This window comes from Chlorocebus sabaeus, chromosome 19, assembly GCF_047675955.1.
Source record: "Chlorocebus sabaeus isolate Y175 chromosome 19, mChlSab1.0.hap1, whole genome shotgun sequence".
NCBI lineage: Eukaryota > Metazoa > Chordata > Mammalia > Primates > Cercopithecidae > Chlorocebus > Chlorocebus sabaeus.
This window is the reverse complement of record NC_132922.1, coordinates 31,949,622-31,974,492: the sequence shown is the minus strand read 5'-3', so window position 1 is coordinate 31,974,492 and position 24,871 is coordinate 31,949,622. Positions and strand designations below refer to the sequence as shown.

General features: G+C 44.1%; 1 protein-coding gene and 1 non-coding gene across 8 annotated transcripts in view; one reads left to right on the top strand and one right to left on the bottom strand.

Moving 5' to 3' along the window:
• CLTCL1 (clathrin heavy chain like 1) overlaps positions 1–24,871 on the bottom strand; it is a 114,932-nt gene that overhangs the window by 55,729 nt on the left and 34,332 nt on the right. For all 7 annotated transcript variants that reach the window (XM_007975058.3, XM_007975057.3, XM_007975055.3 and 4 more), the window contains 5 exons: positions 20,645–20,913; positions 9,840–10,001; positions 6,407–6,520; positions 2,467–2,640; positions 441–638 (listed from right to left, as the gene is read on the bottom strand). In XM_007975058.3, the coding sequence (XP_007973249.3) occupies positions 441–638; positions 2,467–2,640; positions 6,407–6,520; positions 9,840–10,001; positions 20,645–20,913 (917 nt within the window). The remainder of the gene's footprint in view (positions 1–440; positions 639–2,466; positions 2,641–6,406; positions 6,521–9,839; positions 10,002–20,644; positions 20,914–24,871) is intronic.
• On the top strand, positions 16,833–16,964 carry LOC119622573 (small nucleolar RNA SNORA15). The gene has a single exon (XR_005239169.2). It is a non-coding gene; the product is annotated as a small nucleolar RNA SNORA15 (small nucleolar RNA).

Sequence of the window (24,871 nt, the reverse complement as noted above, 5' to 3'; positions counted from 1 at the left end):
ATCCAAATGAAATAAACTAAAGAAAAAGCCTTATGCAGAAATGCTATATTCTGAAAGAGTGGAGGAAGTCTAGAGCAGGACTATTGCTAAATAAAACAGGGAACAACTACTTGGCGTATTGTGCAGTTGCATATTTGACAACCAGGCAGCAAGAGTGGAAAATTCTGAGTTGCGAAAATGTGAAACTGTACCTAAGCCGTCGGGTGAGAGGTATGTATGCACACAAAGTGGGAGACAGGAAGAAGTGCTGATGCAGCAAGAGTGTGCTTTTTGTTTACTTCCCTTACTGTTAAGCCATTGATGCAAAAATTTTAAACTAAAAACTACTAACATAACACTAATAGACTGCAATACCAGTAGTGAAATGCTTTTGACTTATTTTCCTCTCAAGGTTAGTTCTTAACACTCAGAACACTTGAACAGTATTCAAGGTTTATCACCTTTGGTGCAGACGCTGCAACTTTGGCGGCTTCAGCATAGCTGCCCTGTGCAAAAAGGGTACTGAATTTTCTCGCGAACAACTTCTCTGCCCCAGCCAGGTTACTACGAATGGCCAAACGCAGACCGAGGTCTGGATTCTGAAGCACGTTGGTTGCATAATTCACAATATTATCTTCCTCAACACAAACTGACAGCACCTGTAAGGACCCAACAAGTGAGAGCGGCCCGGCCTAGAAGAGTGCTCTACCATCCCTCAGCCATGTTCCCTCTACCATCCCTCTGCCATGTTCCCTCTACCATCCCTCTGCCATGTTCCCTCTACCATCCCTCTGCCATGTTCCCCTCTACCATCCCTCGGCCATGTTCCCTCTACCATCCCTCGGCCATGTTCCCTCTACCATCCCTCGGCCATGTTCCCTCTACCATCCCTCTGCCATGTTCCCCTCTACCATCCCTCTGCCATGTTCCCTCTACCATCCCTCTGCCATGTTCCCCTCTACCATCCCTCTGCCATGTTCCCTCTACCATCCCTCTGCCATGTTCCCCTCTACCATCCCTCTGCCATGTTCCCCTCTACCATCCCTCGGCCATGTTCCCTCTACCATCCCTCTGCCATGTTCCCTCTACCATCCCTCGGCCATGTTCCCTCTACCATCCCTCTGCCATGTTCCCTCTACCATCCCTCGGCCATGTTCCCTCTACCATCCCTCTGCCATGTTCCCCCTCTACCATCCCTCTGCCATGTTCCCCTCTACCATCCCTCGGCCATGTTCCCTCTACCATCCCTCTGCCATGCTCCCTCTACCATCCCTAGGCCATGTTCCCTCTACCATCCCTCTGTCATGTTCCCCTCTACTATCCCTCGGTCATGTCCCCTCTACCATCCCTCTGCCATGTTCCCCTCTACTATCCCTCGGTCATGTCCCCTCTACCATCCCTCTGCCATGTTCCCTCTACCATCCCTCGGCCATGTTCCCTCTACCATCCCTCTGCCATATTCCCTCTACCATCCCTCGGCCACGTTCCCTCCCGATGCTGGAGGGTAGTCACATTCTCAGGCGACTGTTGAGCACACCTGTGATGGTGGCCCTCATAGTGAAAGGATGCAAAGCAGTCGAAAGCCGAATGGTAACAAAACAGAACAGCACAGGAGTCTATGTAGTTATTAAAGTCACACAGATAAGCACCCCAGTGATGCGTTCTGTACTACAGCAAAATGGCCTATGTGGAAGGAACTGACAATTTTTCTTCTTAAAGTTTTTATTTTTAAAGCACAGTTTCTTTTCTTTCTTTTTTAAAAAATATTTTTCTGTAGTCCCAGCTATTCAGGAGGCTGAGGCAGGAGAATGGCATGAATCTGGGAGGCGGAGCTTGCAGTGAGCCAAGATCACTCCACTGCACTCCAGCTTGGGTGACAGAGCGAGACCCTATCTCCAGAATATATATATATAGTGTGTGTGTGTGTGTGTGTGTGTGTGTGTATATACTATACACACACACACACACACACACACACACACACAGAGTAAATTCCAGATGGGTCAAAGATTTTAAAATATATATATATTTTGGAGATAGGGTCTTGCTCTGTCACCCAGGCTGGATTCAAACTCCTAGCCTCAAGCAATCCTCCTGCCTCAGCCTCCCAAAATGCTGGGATTATAGGCATCAGCCACTGTTCCTGATTTTTTTTTTCCCCCGAGACAGGCTCTCACTCTGTCACCCAGGCTGGAGTGCAATGGTGTGATCATAGCTCACTGCAGCCTCAAACTCCTGGCCTCAAGCCATCCTCCTGCCTCAAACTCCCATGCAGTTGGGATTACAGGCATCAACTACTGTGCCCAGCCAAGAGTTTCTTCTTTTAACTATCTTTTTCAACTATGGTTGGGAAAAGTAACTTAAATACCATAGTATCTGCAACTAATAATAGCTACACCCAGTCACTTTCCTAGAGAAGGGGGAAAGTTTAAACGCCAGTCCCTAATGAATGGAAAAGGTGGAAAATGAAATATCAGAGTTACACACCTGTCCCTTTTTGTTGACACCAATAATTCCAGAGGTCGGTTTGTGTGGAGCAGTGACAAATATTGTGTCAGCACTAATACGGTTCATGTAGATGCACACGCCAGACTCTAGGTCGTACAGATGAAGATAGCCATACTTTGTGATCAAGTAAATAACACCATGTTTAGCTCCAATCTATAAGAAGACAGACAGCAAGAGGTTGCGAAGTAAGGAGGAGAAGCCATGTCGGTAAAAAGAACTCACAAATGATAAAGAGGATTCTTTTTGTTTGTTTGTTTGTTTTTTGAGATAGTGTCTTGCTCTGTCACCAAGGCTAGAGTGTAGTGGTGCCACCATAGCTCACTGCAACTTCCGATCTCTGGGCTCAGGTGATCCTCCCATCTTAGCCTCCAATGTAGCTGGGACTACAAGTGTGAGCTGCCACACCCAGTTATTACAAGGATTCTTCAGTCTCTTAGGCCAAGAGATTACTGGTGGGAGCAATGCTTCCATGAGACACGGATTATAAGTTGTACTTGATTGAGAATTAGTTTTAAAGCCAGTATTTTGTCCAACCACTCTCAAATACAGGTCCAATAAACTCAGGCTACTCCATTTATCTTTCAGGTAGGGCGATCCTTTCACAGTTTATCAAACCCATTTAAGCAAGCTGTGAGTTCATAAGGGGAAAGTTCTGGACAAAGACCTCAAACGCCAGGTTGATGTTGCAGCATGCCTTCCACCACCACTTATTAACCTTTGAGTTTTGCCAAATGCTATTAACTTTTACAGAAAAATATTTAACCCACAAGAAAACCTGAAGGGGCTCGAGGAAAAAAAAAACAGATGCATTTGCCCAACCAGATTATTAAACATATATATTAAACATACAGTAATTTTTGTAGCATGATTTTACCATTGGGAGAGAGAGAGAGAGAAACAAACTTAATTGAGAGCCCTGAAAGAGAATGGATCATACATGAGAATTTATTAAGAATGAGTGTGTGGTGGCTAATGACTATAGTCACAGCTACTTGGGAAGCCAAGGCAGGAAGATCACTTGAGCCCAAGAGTTTTTGAGTCTAACCTGAGCAATGTAGCAAGACTCCAACTCTAAAATAATAATTAGTAGGTAACATATTAGTGGAAAATAGGCATTTTAATCAATATATAACATACATTATTAATATAGTCAGCTAGCTATCTGGAGGTGGAGGTAAGAGTAAAGAACTGAATTTCCATCTTACTCTTTAGATCAAAGTAAATTCCAGATGGGTCAAAGATTTTAAATAAAAAACAAAAACACAATTAGGAGAGGAACGAAAGAAAATATAGGTAAATGTTGTGGCCATGTTGAGGTGCAGAATTAGTCTCCTAACATGATACTATTGCCACACAAAAATGCAACACTTCCATAAGGTGGCACGTATCACAAATTATGACCAGGAAAAACATTCAAAACACATCAGACACGTAGTATTCTATACGTACAAAAAGCTCTTACGAATGAGGTAAAAGTCCTGGAGTTGGGCATAGTGGCACACGCCTGTAATCCCAGCTACTTGGGAGGCTGAGGCAGGAAGATCTCTAGAGGCCAGGAGTTCAAGACTGGCCTAGGCAACACAGCAAGACCCCATCTCTATTTTTGTTTTTGTTTTTGTTTTTTTTTTTTTTGAGACGGAGTCTTGCTCTGTCGCCCAGGCTGGAGTGCAGTGGCCGGATCTCAGCTCACTGCAAGCTCCGCCTCCCGGGTTTACGCCATTCTCCTGCCTCAGCCTCCCGAGTAGCTGGGACTACAGGCGCCCGCCATCTCGCCCGGCTAGTTTTTTTGTATTTTTTAGTAGAGACGGGGTTTCACCGTGTTAGCCAGGATGGTCTCGATCTCCTGACCTCGTGATCCGCCCGTCTCGGCCTCCCAAAGTGCTGGGATTACAGGCTTGAGCCACCGCGCCCGGCCCCCATCTCTATTTTTTAAAAAAAGATCCTGATAGAAAAACAAATGCAAAGATTAGGAAAAGGCAGTTAACCAGATACATATGAGTGGCTGATACATCAATTCTACCCTGATGGTAACTAGGGGAAAGACATCACAACATGGGATGCTATCCAGCTACCAAGGGCAGCATCAGCAGGAATGTGAACTGGTCAGCATGGTCATAAGAGTCTGTGATGGGAATGTGCCCCTGACTCAACAGTTTAATTTCTAGGAATTTATCCTCGGACTTTTAGACTAACACACAAAGACGTACAGAGCACAATGTTCCTTAGAGTGTTTCTTGTAAATGTAAATACCAATCAACAGGAGATGTTTAAATGAGTTGTGGCACATCCACAGAACAGATGACACAGACAATAAAATACATACATTATGTTATTGGCACAGGATGATCTACAACACAGCTAGAGGAGTTTATACAGCAGCAAGGCTAGTGCAGAGCCATTTTCATAAGAGTCCATCTGTATAAATCTGCATAAATGTATGTGTGTTAAGTTACTTCCAAAGGGGTAGCCAAATTATCAGCAGTGCTAGGATTTCAGGTGATATATAATTCTGCTGTTACATTTATCGATACTATTAGAAATGTATCGATAACATACATTTTATGAGAACAAAAGAGTAAAAAGGAGAATAGATTATATAATCTTACATATATAATGTGATGCCAATTTTGTTCAGAAAAGGTATAGATCTAAATTTTTAATAAAACAAGTTGTAAGATTTTTTATTTTTATTTATTTATTTTTTTGGAGATGAAGTCTCGCTCCAGGCTGGAGTGCAGTGGCATGCAGTGGTGTGATCTTGCCTCACTGCAATCTCTGCCTCCCGGGTTCTAGAAATTCTCCTGCCTCAGCCTCCCAAGTAGCTGAGATTACAGGCGCACACTGCCATGCCCAGCTAATTTTTTGTATTTTAGTAGGGGCAGAGTTTCACCATGTTGCCCAGGCTGGTGTCGAACTCCTGAGCTCAGGCAATCTGCCCACCTCGGTCTCCCAAAGTGCTAAGATTACAGGTGTGAGCCACCGTGCCCGGCCAAGAAGTTTTATGTATTTTACATCCAACTGGTTCACTTACAGAGGAATGTTTTCTTTTTAAAAAAATCTTTCAATTTTTATTACTCAAAAAAGCTTCATTTTTTATTTAGCTTTCTGACTGTGCCTTCGACACTTCCACAACAATATTCTGCTCCTCGATAAGGAAAGCACACTTGGTCCTGTCACAAGCCCTCAGCACACATGGAACCACCACAGGCCCTGCTGACACGGGTTTCAATTTTAGAGAACCTTCACTTCAGGTCTCATAGCACCAACTCCTCGAAGTCTGGCTGGACACAGGCCACATGCAGGTTCAGGTGTTTTCCCAATCTTCTCGATGTAAAGGTGAACGGTTCTACTACCAGGGGCTCGGGACTGCCTAGTTTCATTAGAAGCTGCATGTCAAACACTGGGTCATTCTGAGTGAAAGCTCAAAGGACTGTCCCCGGGAGCTCTAGGCGCCCCCGACAGCAGCCAATTGTAAAGGAAATAAGTGTTTTATTCTTCTTTTTTATTATTATACTTTAAGTTCTGGGTTACATGTGCAGAACGTGCAGTTTTGTTACATAGGTATACACGTGCCCTGGTGGTTTATTGCACCCATCAACCTGTCACCTACATTAGGTATTTTATTCTTTATTCTCATACCACAGTGAACATCTAATGTCTTATAATAAGGGAAAGGGCTGTGGACTTCAGTGTGTGACTTGGCAAAGTCTTCCTGCTGCCCTAACTCACCCTCATGCAGGACATTCCTTTCTACGAACAGGGCTTTCCCAGCTCACACACCAAAGCCTTAGGCCTCTAAATGGTATCACAGTGGCAGGAGACAGCAGAAGTAGACTAAAAATGGCAGCCTCCTGTATCTTGGGAGGTGCTAGAGTAGATTTTAGGACATGAAGATGTTTAGAGAGCAGCATATTCATACCTGCATAGCCACTGGAAAATCAGTCTGTGCCTCTGGAGGGAAAAACACATCTACTGCTTTCTTTACAAAAGGTTGGTTTCCCGCTGCAGGCTGTCCAACTTCAATGATGTGCAACTAGAAGAGAGATTTTAGGTCAATCGATGGGACCACGTGTGGTGGTGGACAAGGGCTAGCCAAGGCACAGAGGCAAGTGGAGCCTCAGCTCCACACACTGGATGATTAACAGTAAAAGTCACATTCAACCAAAGCAGAACAACTCCCTTGTCGGAGTGCCTGTGATTATCCAATAACCTGCTGCCCACCACCAAGCACAGCACAAAGGGCCAATGCCAGGCAGCCTAGGAGCCTCAGTTCCAGCACGGTGGCAGTCACTTCCCCTCCCTGGACCTGGATGCTGATAAACAAAAGGCTCCAGTCAGAACTTCCAGCTCTGCTCTCTGCTGCCCTCCTGGGTATGGCCCAGACTCACACAAGCCTGTTAGTGCAAGATCTCCTCACTGGAGGCCAAACTCACCAGACACCCTCACCATGGCACAGGTCTGAAGTTTTCAAGGTTGTGCTGGGCGGGGGTAAGAATCTGATGAGGGAGCCCATCCCTGCCTTTAGGAGAACAGCTCCAAGTTCCTGACCTATGCCAGTGCCTTCCCTATAACTTTCTTTCTTTTTTTTTTTTTTTTTTTTTGAGATGGAGTCTCGCTCTGTCGCTCAGGCTGGAATACAGTGGTGCGATCTCAGCTCATTGAAACCTCTGCCTCCCAGGTTCAAGCGATTCTCGTGCCTCAGCCTCCCAAGTAGCTGAGATTACAGATGCATGCCACCATACCCGGCTAATTTTTGTATTTTTAGTAGAGATGGGGTTTCTTCTATGTTGGCCAGGCTGGTCTCAAACTCCCAACCTCAGGTAATCCGCCCCCACTCGGCCTCCCAAAATGCTGGGATTACAGGCATGAGCCACCACGCCTAGCCCCCATAACTTTCATCTAAAGAAAAAATATTATAACTAATATAAGTCCACAAAAAAATCCAAAATGGAGGGTAAGAGACATGAAACAAGGGCAGGAGGCTGGGCTTAGAGGACAAAGATGACAGTGTCTATCAGGGGCAGTCTGGGTTTGGCCGGGCAGAGAGAGGAGGGAAACATCAAAAGGGCTCAGATAAGGAGGGGAGCAGCACTGAGAGCAGGGCTAGTTGGGGAGCTGGGCGGCAAGCATGTGAGTGCTCCTGCGGGTGCAGACATGGGGGAATAGAAGTCTTGCACTGGGAGCTTTAAGGCAGATAAAAGGTAGTTTAGGAAAATTATCTGGCTAGGCCTATTGGTAAGAAAGTGTGAAGCAGGTCTGAGGACCCAATAAATGGCTATTCTGTAACCCAAATGTGAGGTGAGAAGGGCTTAGTGTACCACAAAAGGGTAAGTCAGATGTAAGACTTATTAAAGGTCAGATAGTGACAAGTGAATGGAATGGGGCTTGACAGCTGTGGGTTCTTGCTTGGGAGCTGAGAAGGGCGACACTGCCAGCAGGAGCAGAGGTACAGAAAGGACACCAGCCTCTCAGGGTGGCAGCAGGAGGAGGTCGGCAGAAAAGAACTGTGTCCAGGCAAGCTCCAACCCACATGTGGAGACAGCTGGCCAGTCCCAAAAGGACTGGTGAGTCCTGAAAGGAAGGTGCATGCCAGGGCACAGGCGGGGCGGGGGCCCTCCCAGGACTCCACACACACCCTGCAGCGGGGAGGACCAAGTCTGCCACAAGACACAGGGCCGCTCCAGGACAGGCACTGTCAGGAAACCACGTTTCCCAGGTTCTCTGGGTCACAGAAGACCTCCTGGTACAACTCCAGCTCAGCTGGAGGGGCATGCCGCCCACCAGAGAGCTGGGCGTAGACAGAACCCCCAGCCCTTTCTCTTCTCGGGGCTGCCATCTGTGGAAAGTGCTCTTCTCCACGGGGCACTCCGCGAGGCAGGCTCTGCTCCTAAGAGGGAGGCCTGTCGCTGCCCTGCTGCATCTGTGAAGGAGAGGTGTGCCTCACTCTAAGGGAATATGGGAGCAAGCTCTTTGAGCCACATAACTAAAGTCAGCGTCCTTCATCAGCAACAAGGCTAACATTCGACCCGACTCCTTTTCCTTCTGGCTGTCAAATGAGGAGGGCATAAAGTATGTTACTCAACAGGAGGCCAAAGTATTCAAAGTGTATTTCAGATGACAAAGTTTGTAAAGCTACATTCTAACTGAGATCTCCTCTGCCTTGGGGAATATTTCAGGGCTAATGAACACCCCAAAATTATGGTTTCAGGAAGTGTTTTTCACAAGACGACTGTCTTGAAGCAGCTCTCCAAGTGGCTGAGACCATGCTGGTGGAACCCAAGGTCTCCCTGACATCACAAGTTCTTCTGTCTCCTCATCTCTGCCCATGGCAGCCCTGCTGAGCAGCCGCTGGCCATGTCCCTGAGCCTGATAAAACCCAACTGGCTCCTGGGCACAGTCTCAACTCTCTGGAGCCTCCCTGAGGTTCCCACCAACTACCTGGGCAGAACCATGCTGATGGCAAGGATGGATCCACACTGGGGATTTCACAGTCATCTCCCCAAGAGCAGAAACTGTGCCTCACTTACCTTTTTTTTTTTTTGGATATGGAGTCTCGCTCTGTCACCCAGGCTGGAGTGCAGTGGCGTGATCTCGGCTCAGTGCAACCTCCGCCTCCCAGGTTCAAGCAATTCTCCTGTCTCAGCCTCCCGAGTGGCTGGGACTACAGGTGCACATGGCCACACCCGACTAATGTTTTGTATTTTAATAGACACAGGGTTTTGTCGTGTTGCCCAGGCTGGTGTAGAACTCAGGCAATCCGCCCGCCTCGGCCTCCCAAACTGCTAGGATTACAGGTGTGAGCTACCGCACTCGGCCGCCTCACTTATCTTTATAGTGCATTTTAGTCTAGTCTGTGTGGAAAGTTTTTTTTTTTTTTTTTTTTTTGAGATGGAGTCTCGCTATGTAGCCCAGGCAGGAGTGCAGTGGTGCGATCTTGGCTCACTGCAACCTCTGCCTTGCAGGTCTCAGTTCAAGCAATTCTCCTGCCTCAGCCTCCTGAGTAGCTGGGTTTACAGGAATGCGCCACCATGCCTGGGTAATTTTTGTATTTTTAGTAGAGACAGGGTTTCACCATGTTTGCCAGGCTGATTTTGAACTCCTGACCTCGTGATCCACCTGCCTTGGCCTCCCAAAGTGTTGGGATTACAGGCATGAGTCACTGCGCCCGGCCTAAGAGCATTTTTTAGGGGAATGGGGCCACTTAATCATGTGCATCACGGTGCACAGTTCTCACCACCACGAACTTTTTCTCACATAGACATCTGCAGGCCATGCCCAGCCACACACACGCATACCCCTAACACCAGCTCAGGACACTTTTCTCAGGGAGAAGACAATAGAGTGGATCTTACCTTGCCTCCTGTGGGATTACGTACAGCAAAGCAGAAAAGGGTGACAGGCTTGGCATTCCCCTCCATCTTGAGCTCTGCAAAAGCAGCGGCATGGCCTTCTATGGGTTGTGAAACCTTCCTATCCACAGAGTAGAGCTGCATTGCCCCAACCACACGGTTTTGCTAAGAAAAGATATACAATGAAAGGGAGAGAAAAGGGAGGAATATAAAGAAATAATTCTTAAAATATATTTCTAAAATGAAAGTCTCATACATTAGAGGTATACTTCCTCTAATAAAAATTAAATGCATTAGCTATTAAAGGCATGATATCACTCTGAATTTGACGTGGAAAGATGGCAAACATTATGGAAAAAAATAAGACCACAAAAAAGTAAGATGGATGATCCTAACTTGTTAAATATAATAAGCGTGAAAGCATTTTTTCATGGAAACTAACTCGTGCACTTTGGAGGAAAAACTCCAAAGCATTAATAGTAGTTAAATCAGGGGGATATAATCACAGGTAATTTTGAAAATTGTGTTTTCTGAAATTTCTAAGTAGCAAAAATTGTATTTAATAAAAACTAATAAGGCCAGCACAGTGGCTCACACCTGCAATCCTAGCACCTTGGTAGAATCACTTGAGGCCAAGAGTTCAAGACTAGTCTGGGCAACACAGCAAGACGCCATCTCTACAAAAAAAAATAAGAAAATTAGCTGGTCATGGTGGCACGCGCCTGTTGTCTTAGCTACTCAGGAGGCCAAGGCAGGGGGATTGCTTAAGCCAAGAAGTTTGAGGTTGCAGTGAGCTATGACTATAGCACTACACTGCAGCCTGGGTGGCAGAGCAAGACGCTGTCTCTAAAAAAACCAAAATCCCCAAACCAGTAACACTAATATCTTTTATAAAACTTAGAATTTATATTTTCTCTCTTTTTTTTTTTTTTTGAGACAGAGTCTTGCTCTGTCACCCAGGCTGGAGTGCAGTGGCATGATCTCAGCTCACTGCAAGCTCCGCCTCCCAGGTTCATGCCATTCTCCTGCCTCAGCCTCCCGAGTAGCTGGGACTACAGGCGCCTGCCACTAAGCCTAGTTAATTTTTTGTATTTTTAGTAGAGATGGGGTTTCACCATGTTAGCCAGGATGGTCTCGATCTCCTGACCTCGTGATCCGCCTGCCTCAGCCTCCCAAAGTGCTGGGATTACAGGCGTGAGCCACCGCGCCCGGCCAGAATTTCTATTTTCTACTAAAGAATTTCAGTACATTTATATCCAATGTCAAATGCTCAAAAAGCTAAGTGAATGGAATACAAAAGGGTTCCAGTTCAAGCTCCTGTAATTAAACATTCAATTGTCTCTGCTGAGTGAGCTCACATGTAGTTCATGAATAAAATCCTCAGCCTATTCCCCACTCACTCACAACTCCTTAAAATGGGATAACAAAGGCTTCAACTTTGTCTTTAAAAATATTTTCTATTGCACAGATTTCTGTTAAAGTTATTAAGCAAAGTACTGACACATTCTACAACATGGATGAATGTTGAAAACATGCTGAGGAAAGAAGTCAGGCATGAAAGGCCACATATTGTCTGATTCCACCTATGAAATATCCAGAATAGGAAAATTTATAGAGACAGAAAACAGATTAGTGGTTACCAAAGCCTGGTAATAGGGAGAAATAAGGGAGTAACCAGCAGATAAGTGGTCTGTGTTTTAACAGAAAAATGAGCATGGAAAGGTAAAAATGAGAATCCAAAGACAGGACAAAACTCACCCTCCCCAAGAGATTGGGAAGACTTCCAGCAAATGATGACAGCAGCACACTTGAGTCCCACAGGTACAGATACCTAAACGAAGCCTAAACTGAAGCCAAGACAAAGAGGCAGAGAAGACAGAACAGCCAAGGTGAAGGTGAGAGACCAGACCTGAGGCTACGTCTGTGGCTTTGGGCCGATGGCCTGCTTCTAAGTCTTAGGCACCTGCCAGGCTTACTCTCCCACCTCATGGGGCTGCTGAGTGTTAAGTGTGTCAAATTTGGGTAAAGGCATGTTAAGGACTGTAGCAGGCAAGGATTCAATGAGCAAATGCATTCACTGTGCCAGGCACAATGCTAGGGGCTAGGGATAAGTAAAATGTGACATAGGTCCTTCTCTCAAAGACAGATGGTAAGAGTTTCTGGCAAGTACGCAAGCAACTGCAATACAGAGTGCTGACTGCTACGGCATGCGAGAGAACAAGATGCCTTGTCAGCTCACCAAGATCAGTAAGTCAGGGAGGATTCCCAAAGTGACACCTAAGCTGGAGTAAGAGCTAACCAGGTGACAGAAACAGAAGTTGTTTCAAACAGAAACAGGCATTTGCACTTGTCAATGCTTAGACAGGGCTGGCAAACTATGGCCCCATATTCCCCTTTCCCACTCCTTTTATTATTTTTTTTGAAACAAAGTCTCACTGTCTCACCCAGGCTGGAGTGCAGTGGTGTGACCTCAGCTCACCACAACCTCCACCTCCCAGGTTCAAGCGATTCTCCTGCCTCAGCCTCCTGGGTAACTGCGATTACAGGCACGCACCAGCATGCCCGGCTAATTTTTGTATTTTTAGTAGAGAGGGGGTTTCACTATGTTGGCCAGGCTGTTGTCAAACTCCTGACCTCGTGATCCATCTGCTTTGGCCTCTCAAAGTGCTGGGATTGCAGGCATGAGCCACCGCACCTGGCTTCCCCTCTCCTTTTTATGTTGAGGTGACATTCACAAAACATAAAATGAACCATTTTAAAGTATATGATTGAATGGCACTTAGGACATTCACAATGTTGTAGAACCAAAACCTTAGCATAGTTCTAAAACATTTTCATCACCCAAAAAAAATTCCTGTGCCCATTAAATGGTCAGTCCCCAGTCCTCTGACCCAAGTCCCCTAGCAGCCACCAATCCTGCTTTCTAGCTCCATAGATTTACTGATTCTAAATATTTCATATAAATGGAATAATAAAATATGAGGCCTTCTGTGACTCTCTTCTTTCATTTAGTAAGGTTTTTGAGGTTTACCTATGTGTAGCATGTATCAGTACTTCATGTTTACGGTTAAATAATATCCCACTGTATGGATACACCACAACTTGTTTATCCACTCATTTGCTGGTGAACATTTGGGCTGTTTCTACCTTTTGGTTATTATAAAAAATGCTATTATGAATATCTGTGCAAAAGTTTTCATGTGGATACATTTTCATTTCTCTTAGGTAGATACCTACCTAAGAGAGTCTCGCTCTGTCACAAAGGCTGGAGTGCAGTGGCGCAATCTCGGCTCACTGCAAGCTCCACCTTCCAGGTTCACGCCATTCTCCTGCCTCAGCCTCCTGAGTAGCTGGGACTACAGGCACCCGCCACCATGCCTGGCTAATTTTTTGTAGAGACAGGGTTTCACTGTGTTAGCTAGGATGGTCTCGATCTCCTGACCTTGTGATCGGCCCGCCTTGGCCTCCCAAAGTGCCGGGATTACAGGCGTGAGCCACTGCGCCGAGCCTTATAACGTTTAACTTTTTGAGGAACCACCAAACTGCTTTCCACAGCATCTGAACAATTTTATATCCCTACTACTAATGTAGGAGGGTTCCAATTTCTCCACATCATTGCCAACACTTCTTTTCTTTTCTTTTTTTGAGACAGAGTTTCGCCCTTGTTGCCCAGACTGGAGTGCAATGGTGTGATCTCGGCTCACCATAACCTCTGCCCCCTAGGTTCAAGCAATTCTGCCTCAGCTTCCCGAGTAGCTGGGATTACAGGCATGCACCACCACACCCGGCTAATTTTGTATTTTTAGTAGAGACGGGGTTTCTCCATGTTGGTCAGGCTGGTCTCGAACTCCTGACTTCAGGGTCAACACTTATTTTCTACTTTGTACAAATTATAACCATCCGAGTGGGTGAAAAGTAGTACTTTATTGTGGTTTCGAGGGGGGATTGTTTTTCCTAATGGCTAATGATGTCAAGCAAGTCCTTTGCCCATTTTTTAACTGGGTTGACTTTTTGTTGCTGAGTTGTAAGTGTTCTTTGTATATTCTGGATACTAGAACCTTATCAGATACATGATTTTCAAATATTATATCCCAGGTTGTCTTTTCACTTTATTGACAATATCCTTTTATGCACAAAAGTTTTTAATTCTGAAGTCCAAATTATCAGTTGTTTAATTTTGTTGTTCAGTCTTTTGGTGCCATTATATATCTAAGAATCCATACCAAACCCAAAGTCATAAAGCTTTCTCCTTATGTTTTCTTCTAAGAATTTTGTAGTTTTGGCTTCTACATTGAGGTTTCAGATCTATTTTGAGTTTATTTTTGTACACAGTGTGAGGCAGGTGACCAACTCCATTCTTTTGCATGTGGATATTTAGTTGTCCCAGCACCATTTCCTGAAGAGACTACTGTTTCCCCATTGAACAGTCTTGACACTTTCATCAAAAATCAATTGGCTACAGATGTAGGGGTGTATTCCTGGACTTTACATTTTTTCCCATTAGTCTACATGTCTATTCTCATGCCCATGAGGTGTTTTGTTGTTGGTAAATGCATGGGATTTTTTAATTTGCTGGTTTTTAGTTTGTCAGTAAAGCATATACAAGTAACTATGATATATAATTTTTGTTTTATATTCCTCAAACATGATGGTTTCTTTGTAAAGAGGCATAATTCCCAAGAGTTTGTTGTTGTTGTTTGTTTTGTTTTTGAGAGTTTCACTCTTGTCGCCCAGGCTGGAGGGCAATGGTGAGATCTTGGCTCACTGCAACCTCTGCATCCCAGGTTCAGGCGATTGTCCTGCCTCAGCCTCCCAAGTAGCTGGGATTACAGGTACATGCCACCACTGTCGGCTAATTTTTATATTTTTAGTAAAGATGGGGTTTCACCACTTTGGCCAGGCTGGTCTCGAATTCCTTCCTGACTTCAGGTGATCCGCCTGCCTCAGCCTCCCACAGTGCTGGGATTACAGGCATGAACCACCGTGCCTGGCCCCCAAGGATATTTTTGAAAGCTTAATTGAGATATAATTCACATACCATAGAACTATAATTCACATACCATAGAACTTATCTGTTTAAAGCAAGCTTGTCCAACATGTGGCCCATTACAGCCTTGTATGCGGCCCAAACACAAATTCATGAACTTTCTTAAAACATTATGAATTTTTGGCCGGGCGCAGTGGCTCATGCCTATAATCCCAGCACTTTGGGAGGCCGAGGCAGGCAGATCATCTGAGGTCAGGAATTCGAGACCAGCCTGACAAACATGGAAAAACCCCATCTCTACTAAAAATACAAAATTAGCCAGCTGTGGTGATGCATGCCTGTAATCCCAGCTACTCAGGAAGGCTGAGGCAGTAGAATCACTTGAACCCCGGAGGCGGAGGGTGTGGTGAGCCAAGACCACGCCACTGCACTCTAGCCTGGGCAACAAGAGCGAAACTCAGTCTCAAAAAATATATACATATATTATGAATTTTTTTGCTATTTTTGTTTTTAGCTCATCAGCTATTGCTAGTGTATTTTATGTGTGGCCCAAGACAATTCTTCTTCCAGTGTGGTCCAGGTAAGCCAAAAGATTGGACACCCCTGGTTTAAAGTATGCCATCCAGTGTCTCTTCATATACTCAGAGGGTTGTGCAATCATCACTACAATGTAGTTTTAGAACACTTTCATCCTTTAAAAGAAACCCTATTAGCATTCAATCCTCATTCCCATCTCCCACACTCCACCTCCTGTCATAGGCAACTACTTATCTATTTTTTGTGTCTATAGATCAGACTACCCTGAACATTTCAAATAAATGGAATCATATAATACGTAGTCTTTTGTGAATGGCATCTTTCACTTAGTTTAATATTTCCAAGGTTCATTCATGATGTATTTTTTAGTAGAGATGGAGTTTCACTATGTTGGCCAGGCTGGTCTTGAAATTCTGACCTCAGGGTGATCCGCCTGCCTCAGCCTCCCAAAGTGCTGGGATTACAGACATGAGCCACTGTGCCTGGCCCTTCTAAGAGCTTTATAGGTTCAGTTCTTACATTTAGGTCTGATCGATTTTGAGTTTTTAGTATTATGAGACAGAGATCCCATTTAATGCTTCTGCATACAGATGTCCAGTGCCCAAAAACCTTGTATTGAACAACTACTCTTTCCTTCACTGAACTGTCTTGGCATCCTTGTCAAAAATCAATTGACCGTAAGGGATACAACATTTTGATTAGACTGGAGGAATAAGTTTCAAGTGATCACACCTATAATCCCAGCACTTTGGGAGGCCAAAGCGGGCGGATCACTTGAGGTCAGGAGTTTGAGACCAGCTTGACCAACATGGTGAAACCCCACCTCTACTAAAAATACAAAAATTAGCTCGGCGTGGTGGCGCATGCCTATAATCTCAGCTGCATGGGAAGCTGAGGCAGGAGGATTGCCTGAACCCAGGAGGTGGAGGTTGCAGTGAGCCGAGATTGTGCCACTGCACTCCAACCTGGGCGACAGAGCGAGACCCTGTCTCAAAAAATAAAAAAATTAAAATTAAAATTAATGAATTTTTTAAAAATGTATTTGCACTCTACTGATATTATTTTAATTCAGAGAAATATGTTCATAACTTATTAGAAATAATCTTGAGTAGTTTGAGACCGGCCTGGCCAACATGATGAAACCCTGTCTCTACTAAAAATACAAAAAAAAATTAGCCAGGCGTGGTGGTGTATGTCTGTATTCCCAGCTACTCGGGAGGCTGTGACAGAGGAATCGCTTGAACCCAGGAGGTGGAGGTTGCAGTGAGCCGACATCGAGACATTGCACTCCAGCCTGGGCAACAGAGCAAGGCTCCATCTCAAATAAAAAAAAAAGAAAAAAAAAAAAAAGAAATAACCTTGAGTAAGTTTAAATTTATTTCTAAGTTGATGCTATGGCTAGGCTTTGATAATTTTTATTTGGTTTCCCTTCCCTTTAATCAGAAAATTAACTTTCATACCCTGTTCACAAAACATTAAAGCTGATTTTGAATGTTAAAAAAAAAAAATCACAAGATGCCATGCAAAAGCAATCTTCCCTTCAGAATGACTGATGGTATGCTCAGGTTTTTCATAGCATATCATCATTAAAAGTGAATAAAATAAATGGGCCGGGCGCAGTAGCTTACACCTGTAATCCCAGAACTTTGGGAGACTGAGGTGGGCGGATCACTTGAGGTCAGGAGTTCGAGACCAGCCTGGCCAACATGGTAAAACACTGTCTCTACCAAAAATGCACAAATTAGCTGGGCATGGTGGCACATGCCTGTAGTCCCAGCTACCCGGAGGCTGAGGCAGTAGAATCACTTGAACCTGGAAAGTGGAGGTTGTAGTGAGCCGAATTTGTGCCACTGCACTCCAGCCTGGGTGACAGAGTGAGACTCTGTCTCAGAAAAAAAAAAAAAGAAAGAAAGAAAGGAAAAGAAAACCTGGCTTTTGAGGATAACACTTTTCTGGGACTCATCTATTCCTTTTTTTTTTTTAAATTTTAGAGACAGGGTCTTGTTTCTATGGCCCAGGCTGGAATGCAAAGACATCATCATGGCTGACTGTAACCTTGAACTCCTGGGCTCAAGCAAATTCTCCTGCCTGAGCCTCCCAGGTAGCCAGGACTACAGGTGCATGTCACCACAACAAGCTAATTTGTTTGTCTTCTATTCTTAAGTTAGTACCACATTTTATTTTTTTAAAACTTTATTTTTTTTGAGACAAGGTCTCACTCTGTCACCCAGGCTGGAGTGTAGTGGTGCAATCTCAGTTCACTGCAACCTCCACCTCCCAGGCTCAAGCAATTCTCCCACCTCAGCCTCCAGAGTAGCTGGAACTACAGGTTCATGTCATGATGCTTGGCTAGTTTTTGCATTTTTTGTAAAAAATGGGTTTTACCATGTTGCCTAGGCTGGTCTCAAACTCCTGGGCTCAAGATATCCACCTTCCTCAGCCTCCCAAAGTGCTGGGATTACACGCATGAGTCACTGAGGCCAGCCAGTATCACATTCTTGATCACTGTAGGTTTGTGGTAAGTTTCAAAATTGGGAAGTATAAGTACTCCAATTTTTTGTTTATTTGTTTTAGGGTTGTTTGGGCTATTCTGGGTTCCTTGCAATTCCACATAAATTTTAGGATCATCTTGTCAATTTCTACAAAGAAGTTAGCTGGTATTACAATAGAGATTATGTTGAATATGTAGACCAATTTGAGGAGTACTTCCATTCTAAAAGTATTAAATCTTCCAATCCATGAACATGGGACATTTTTTGATTTAGATCTTCTTTAATTACTTCCAACCATGTTTTGTAGTTTTCAGAATGTAACTTATGCATTTTTTAAATTAAATTTACCTCTAAGTATTTTATTCTTTTTGATGTTATTATGAATGAGATTGCTTTCCTGATTTCATTTTTTGATTGTTCATTGCAAATGTCTAGGAACACAACTGATGTTTGCATACTGATACTGTATTCTGTAACCCTGCTCAATGTTTATTAGTTCTAATAGTTTTTCACTAGATTCCTTAGGAATTCCATATACAAGTTTATATCATCCACAAATAGAGATAGCTTTAATTCTTCCATTTAAATCTAGATGCCTTTTATGTTTTTCTCACCTAATTGCCCTAGCTAGAATCTCTAGTCCAAAGTTGAACAGAAGTAGCAAGAGAAGACATCCTTGTTCCTGATCCTTGGGGGAAAGCTTTCAGTTTTTCAACACGAAGTAAGATGTTAGTTGTATTTGTTGTAGATGCCCTTTATCAGGGTGACTAAGCCAAAGTCTTAGGTCTTGTTTCCCCTGTATATCTGCAATGCCGCTGCCTTCATCTGGTCACACATGCCTCATTTCTTCTGGGAGTTGCAGAAATGGAAGAGATCCTCAAGTGGAAAAAAGTACTCCTTTCCTCTTTGCGTATTCTTAACCTTTCTCACACATGTCTCTGCTCTAGAACAGACTACATGGTTTTGTTCCTGTATCTGCCTTTCAACTAGTCTCCTGGCCTCCAGTCTTCATGGCTGTCCATCTCCAACATCAAAGATAGCAGTTTTTCCATTCCACTATGCTGCTAAGAAGGAAAATTAATTACATCACTTTCACTCAAAACCTGCTACATAATTCCCATTGCCTGCAGTCTGGCCCTCCACTCATCTCTCTAAGTCTTGCCCCTCCAGCTACCTAATATGCTTACCTATAGGTATCATCCATGGTGGACGACCCTGGACTCCCAGAAAGAGCCATTCCCCTCCATTCCATGCCTTTGCATACACTGTTTCCTTCCCAAGTGCGCTTTAATAGCTAGCAAAATGCAGCTTAGATCCCCTGTGTTGTGGGCTCTCTTGACTTAAGCTGCTCTCTCATGGCTCCCATGGTATTCTCTTCGAAGATGTGACAGTTCCTTAATTACTAGAATTGTGCAGATACACCTTCCCCACTAGGCTGTAGACAGATCATCCCCTGGTCATCAGGATTGAATGATTAAGATCTGTGTCCCAAGTGCAAACATCCTATAGTCCTCAAGTATCTGGTGACTGAATTAGCCACCAGGAATGAAAAAAGGGAGGACAGAAAGACACTGCTTTCATTATAAAAGAATATGAGTTAGTAACATTCCAGTAAGTCCTTGAAATACAGTCTAAGGACTACTTTTTTCCCCCATAAAATTAAACACTTCTTTTTTTTTTTTTTTTTTTGAGACGGAGTCTTGCTCTGTCGCCCAGGCTGGAGTGCAGTGGCCGGATCTCAGCTCACTGCAAGCTCCGCCTCCCGGGTTTACGCCATTCTCCTGCCTCAGCCTCCCGAGTAGCTGGGACTACAGGCGCCCGCCATCTCGCCCGGCTAGTTTTTTTGTATTTTTTAGTAGAGACGGGGTTTCACCGTGTTAGCCAGGATGGTCTCGATCTCCTGACCTCGTGATCCGCCCATCTCGGCCTCCCAAAGTGCTGGGATTACAGGCTTGAGCCACCGCGCCCGGCCAAATTAAACACTTCTTAGTGTTTAAAATAAGCAGCATTTACACAGAAGCAGCTCTATGTTAACCATCTAGATGCTGGGACTTTGATACAACAGTGCAGACCCAGTAGGGCCAGAGACGCCAGGAAGGCCGTGCTGTGTACAGGCTGCGGTGTGTGCGGGCAGTGTGTGCACTCACCAAGGACAGACCAGCTGACCGCCCATTTTCCCAAGACCTCCCTCCCTGCAGCAGCTGTGCACATCAGGGCCCCTTGACCCCATGGGCCACGGTCCCTCCCTGCCCTGGCTGTGATGCAGTGGGCAGGATATCTAGTCCTCTCTCATCTTCCTGAAGGACTTCTTATAAATCTGCGTTCCAAATTATTCTACAAAATTCCTCAACAACCTCTCAAAACCGTGCTAGAAATAGTTTATACAATGAACATCAGGAACCTGATGGAATGCAGTAGTAGTTAACGGGCCAAAGGTAAATTAAGATTATTTGATCCAAGTTCAGATTTCTTTGTAATCTCTATTTCTCTCAGTTCCAGGCCTACTTTTGCCTTATACCTATAACCAACTTCTTTTTTTTTTTTTTTTTTTTGAGACAGGGTCTTGCTCTGTTGCCCAGGCCCGAGTGCAGTGGCACAATCTCAGCTCACTGCAACCTTGAACCCCTGACCTCAAGAGATCCGCCCGCCTCGGCCTCCCAAAGTGCTGGGATTACAGGCATAAGCCACCGCACCTGGCCCTATAACCAACTTCTAATGACTTAACCATTCCATTCTAATATTGGGCTTTGAAGTTACATCAGACCAGCCCCTAAAGGCAGTTCAAGGCTTACCTGAGCCGAGATGCCTATGAGGAGCAGCCACTTCTGGTACTCATCAGTCCGGTAGTGAATCACCTGGCAGCCCGCCAGACTGGTATGTCTATCAAACATCTTCATGGGCTGGGAGTCACCTTCCATGCTCCAGTGGTAGACTGCAGTCTCGGTCACCAAGGCAACAGTGTTCACAGAAACCCATTTCCAGAAAATCACTTCTTCTGCCATAGAATGAGCCTTCATTTTACTCTTCATCTCAATATTAAAGATCTGAAGTGTCTTCCCAGCTAGTATTTGATATAATAGAGATTAGAGAAAGATAAATTAAAAATCTGAAAGACAAATTCGTATACTCTTAATTCTGAATTATTTTAATATTACTTTAGGTTGTACTGCTAATCTGATTAACAGGGTCTGAAAGATGCTGCCAGAGTAATTAACCATACCTTAATGTCTAAATATTGAGAAGAGCCTGTATGCATTAAATTCTTCTTCAGAAGAATATAAAAGCGTATAAATATTCATAGAAATATGTGAATAACAATGAGAAATTAGTTCTACTGAAGCAAGCCTCTCTTTCAGATTGGTTTCTTTTTGTTTCAAAATACTTTTCTGGGTAAGTCAGCAAAAACATAAGACACCCCTTCTCTGCGCGGTCTCCAATTTTCAAGGAAGACTACAACTATCCCTTCACATTAAACCAACTTCTCCAAATTTGTCTTAAATTCTAGACCAATGCTGACAAATGGAATTTCCTACAATGTTGGATATATTCTATATTTGTATCCATCACAGCAGATAATAGTTATATGTGGTCATTAAACACTTAATATGTATCTAGCAAGATATTTCAGGAACTGAATTTATACTTTTATTTAACTTTAATTAATTGAAATGTTAAACAGTCCCATGCAGCTAATGTCCAATAGGACAGTACAGTTCTAGACAAAATATTTGGCATCCATTCTCTGGCAAGAGACCCATATTGTTTCTACCTGTAGTAATGAACTAAATTTTGATTTTGGAATCTATACAAAATTTAGAGCTAACATAAAATATTAAAATATTGCTTCACACAAAGATTGGGAACAAGGAAAGGATTATTTCTCTGACCATTTGTTTTGACACTGAGAATGACATAGCTAGTGTGATAAGGCAAGAAAAATAAAAGGCATAAAGATCAAAAAAGGAAGTAAACCTGTCTTAACTCACAGACAACATAATTATTTACAAAGAAAATCCTGCGGAATCTACAAATCTACAAAACAACTATTAGATTTAATAGGTGACTACAGGAGTGCAGCAAGATGCGAAGTCAACCTACAAAAATTTGAATTGGGCTGGGCACAGTGGCTTACACCTGTAATCCCAGCACTTTGGGAGGCTGAGGCAGGTGAATCTCTCGAGGTCAGGAGTTTGAGACCAGCCTGGTCAACATGGTGAAACCCCATCTCTACCAAAAATACAAAAATTAGCTGGGCATAGTGGCAGGTGCCTATAATCCCAGCTACTTGAGAGGCTGAGACAGAAGAATTGCTTGAATCCAGGAGGCGGAGGTTGCAATGAGCCAAGATGACGCCACTGCACTCCAGCCTGGGTGACAAAGTAAAAACGGGTCTCAAAAAAAAAAAAAAAAAAAAAAAAAAAAAAATCAACTGAATTTGACTAGCAGCAAACAATTTGGAAATATAAAAAGGAATTCAGGCCAGGCATGGTGGCTCATGCCTATAATCCCAGCACTTTGGGAGGCCGAGGTGGGCGGATTACCTGAGGTCAGGAGTTCAAGACCAGCCTGGCCAACATGGCGAAACCCCATCTCTGCTAAAAATACAAAAATCAGGTGGGTGTGGTGGCATGTGCCTGTAATCCCAGCTAGTCGGGAGGCTGAGGCAGGAGAATTGCTTGAGCCTAGGAGGCGGAGGTTGCAGCAAGCTGACATTGTGCCACTGCACTCCAGCCTGGCCGACAGAGTGAGACTCTGTCTCAAAAAAAAAAATTCGTAACACCACCCAAAACATAGCATTTTGGAGTAAATTTAACAAAGGGTAAGCAAAGCCTCTACACTACAAAATATTCCTGAAAGAAAGTAAAGGCTTAAATCAAGGAAGGGGCATACCATTTTCATGGATCAAAACACTTAAAATTGCTAAGATGTCATTTCCCCCTAAATTATCTACAGATTCAATGCAATCCCAATCAAAATACCAGCATACTTTTCCTTCTTTCTTTTTTATAGAGACAGGGTTTCACTTTGTTACCCAGGCTGGAGTACAGTGGAGCAATCATAGCTCATTGCAACCTCAAATTCCTGGGCCCAGGTGATCCTCCTGCCTCAGTCTCCCAAGTAGTTGGGACTATAGGCATGCACCATCACACTCAGCTAATTTTTCTGTTTTTTTTTTTCTTTTTTTTTTTTTTTTTTTTTTTGAGACGGAGTCTCGCTCTGTCGCCCAGGCTGGAGTGCAGTGGCGCAATCTCAGCTCACTGCAAGCTCCGCCTCCCGGGTTCACGCCATTCTCCTGCCTCAGCCTCCCGAGTAGCTGGGACTACAGGCGCCCGCCACTGCGCCCGGCTAATTTTTTGTATTTTTAGTAGAGATGGGGTTTCACCATGGTCTCGATCTCCTGACCTTGTGATCCGCCCGCCTCGGCCTCCCAAAGTGCTGGGATTACAGGCGTGAGCCACCGCGCCCGGCTTTTTTTTTTCTTTTTTGAGACACAATCTCTCTCTGTTGCCCAGGCAGGAGTGCAGTGGCATGATCTCAGCTCAATGAGGCCTCCACCTCCCAGGTTCAAGTGATTCTCCTGCCTCAGCCCCCCGAGTAGCTGGGATTACAGGCACATGCCACCACATACACCTAATGTTTGTATTTTTTGTAGAGATAGGGTTTCGCCATGTTGGCCAAGCTGGTCTCAAACTCTTGACCTCAAGTGATTTGCCTGCCTCAGCCTCCCAAAGTGCTGCGATTATAGGTGTGAGCCACCATACCTAATTTTTTTTCTCTAATTTTTTTTTTTTTAGAGACTAGGTCTTGCTATGCTGCCCAGGCTGGTCTCAAATTTCTGGCCTCCTGCAATCCTTCCATCTTAGCCTGCTGAAGTGCTGGGATAACAGGTGTGAGCCACCACCCTGGCCCAGCATCTTTTGTTTGGTGGAAAATAAAATGATGCTATAACGAATATGGAAATGCAGAGGACAAAGAATAGATATAACAATTTTGGAAAAGAGCAAAGCTGGAAGACTTACGATACCTAATGTTGAGACATTCTATAAAGCTATTAATAAAACCGATGTTATTCTCATAAGACACACAGATCAATGAAACAGAAGAAAGTCTAGAAACAGTTGCATGCACTGATTTGATAAAAGTGCCTCAAAAAACTCAATAGGCCCAAACACATTTTTTATAAAAATAGAAAAATCCATCCTAAAATGTATATGGAATCTCAAAGGACCTCAAAAAGCCAAAATAATCTTGATAAAGATGAACAAGTTTGCATGATCTCACACTTCCTGAATTTAAATCTCATTACAAAGTTAAAGTAACCAAATGTATGGTAACAGCATAGAAACATAGACACCAATGCAATATAAGAGAGAACCCAAACATGAACCTTCACATATGTGATCAAATGATCTTTGACAAAGGTACTAAGACCATTCAATAGGAAAAAAGAATACTCTTTTCAACAAATAATACTGGGAAAACTGGGTCCACAAAATAATAAAATTGGACCCTTACCTTATACCATATACAAAAAGTAACTCAAAATGGATTAAAGACCTAAACATAAAAACTAAAATCACAGGCAGAACCTGAGTCCTGTTCTCTCATTTTCCTCCCCAGACAGCATGAGTTTCACCACTTGTTCCACTACATTCTCTGCCAACTACTGGTCCCTGGGATCCATCCAGCCGCCCAGCTACAGTACCCGGTCGAGCAGCAGCCCAGCCAGCATCTATGCAGATGTAAGGGGTTTGGGCTTTCAGATCTCTGTGTCCTACTCCACCAGTTTCCAGGGTGACTTGGGGTCCAGGGCCCTGGCCACTGGAATGGCCAGCGGTCTGGTGGGAATAGGAGGCATCTAGAATGAGGAGACCATGCGAAGCCTGAACGACCACCTGGCCTCCTACCTGGACAGAGTGAGGAGCCTGGAGACTAAGAATCAGAGGCTGGAGAGCAAAAACCGGGAGAACCTGGAGAAGAAGGGACCCCAGGTCAGACACTGGGCCATTGCTTCAAGA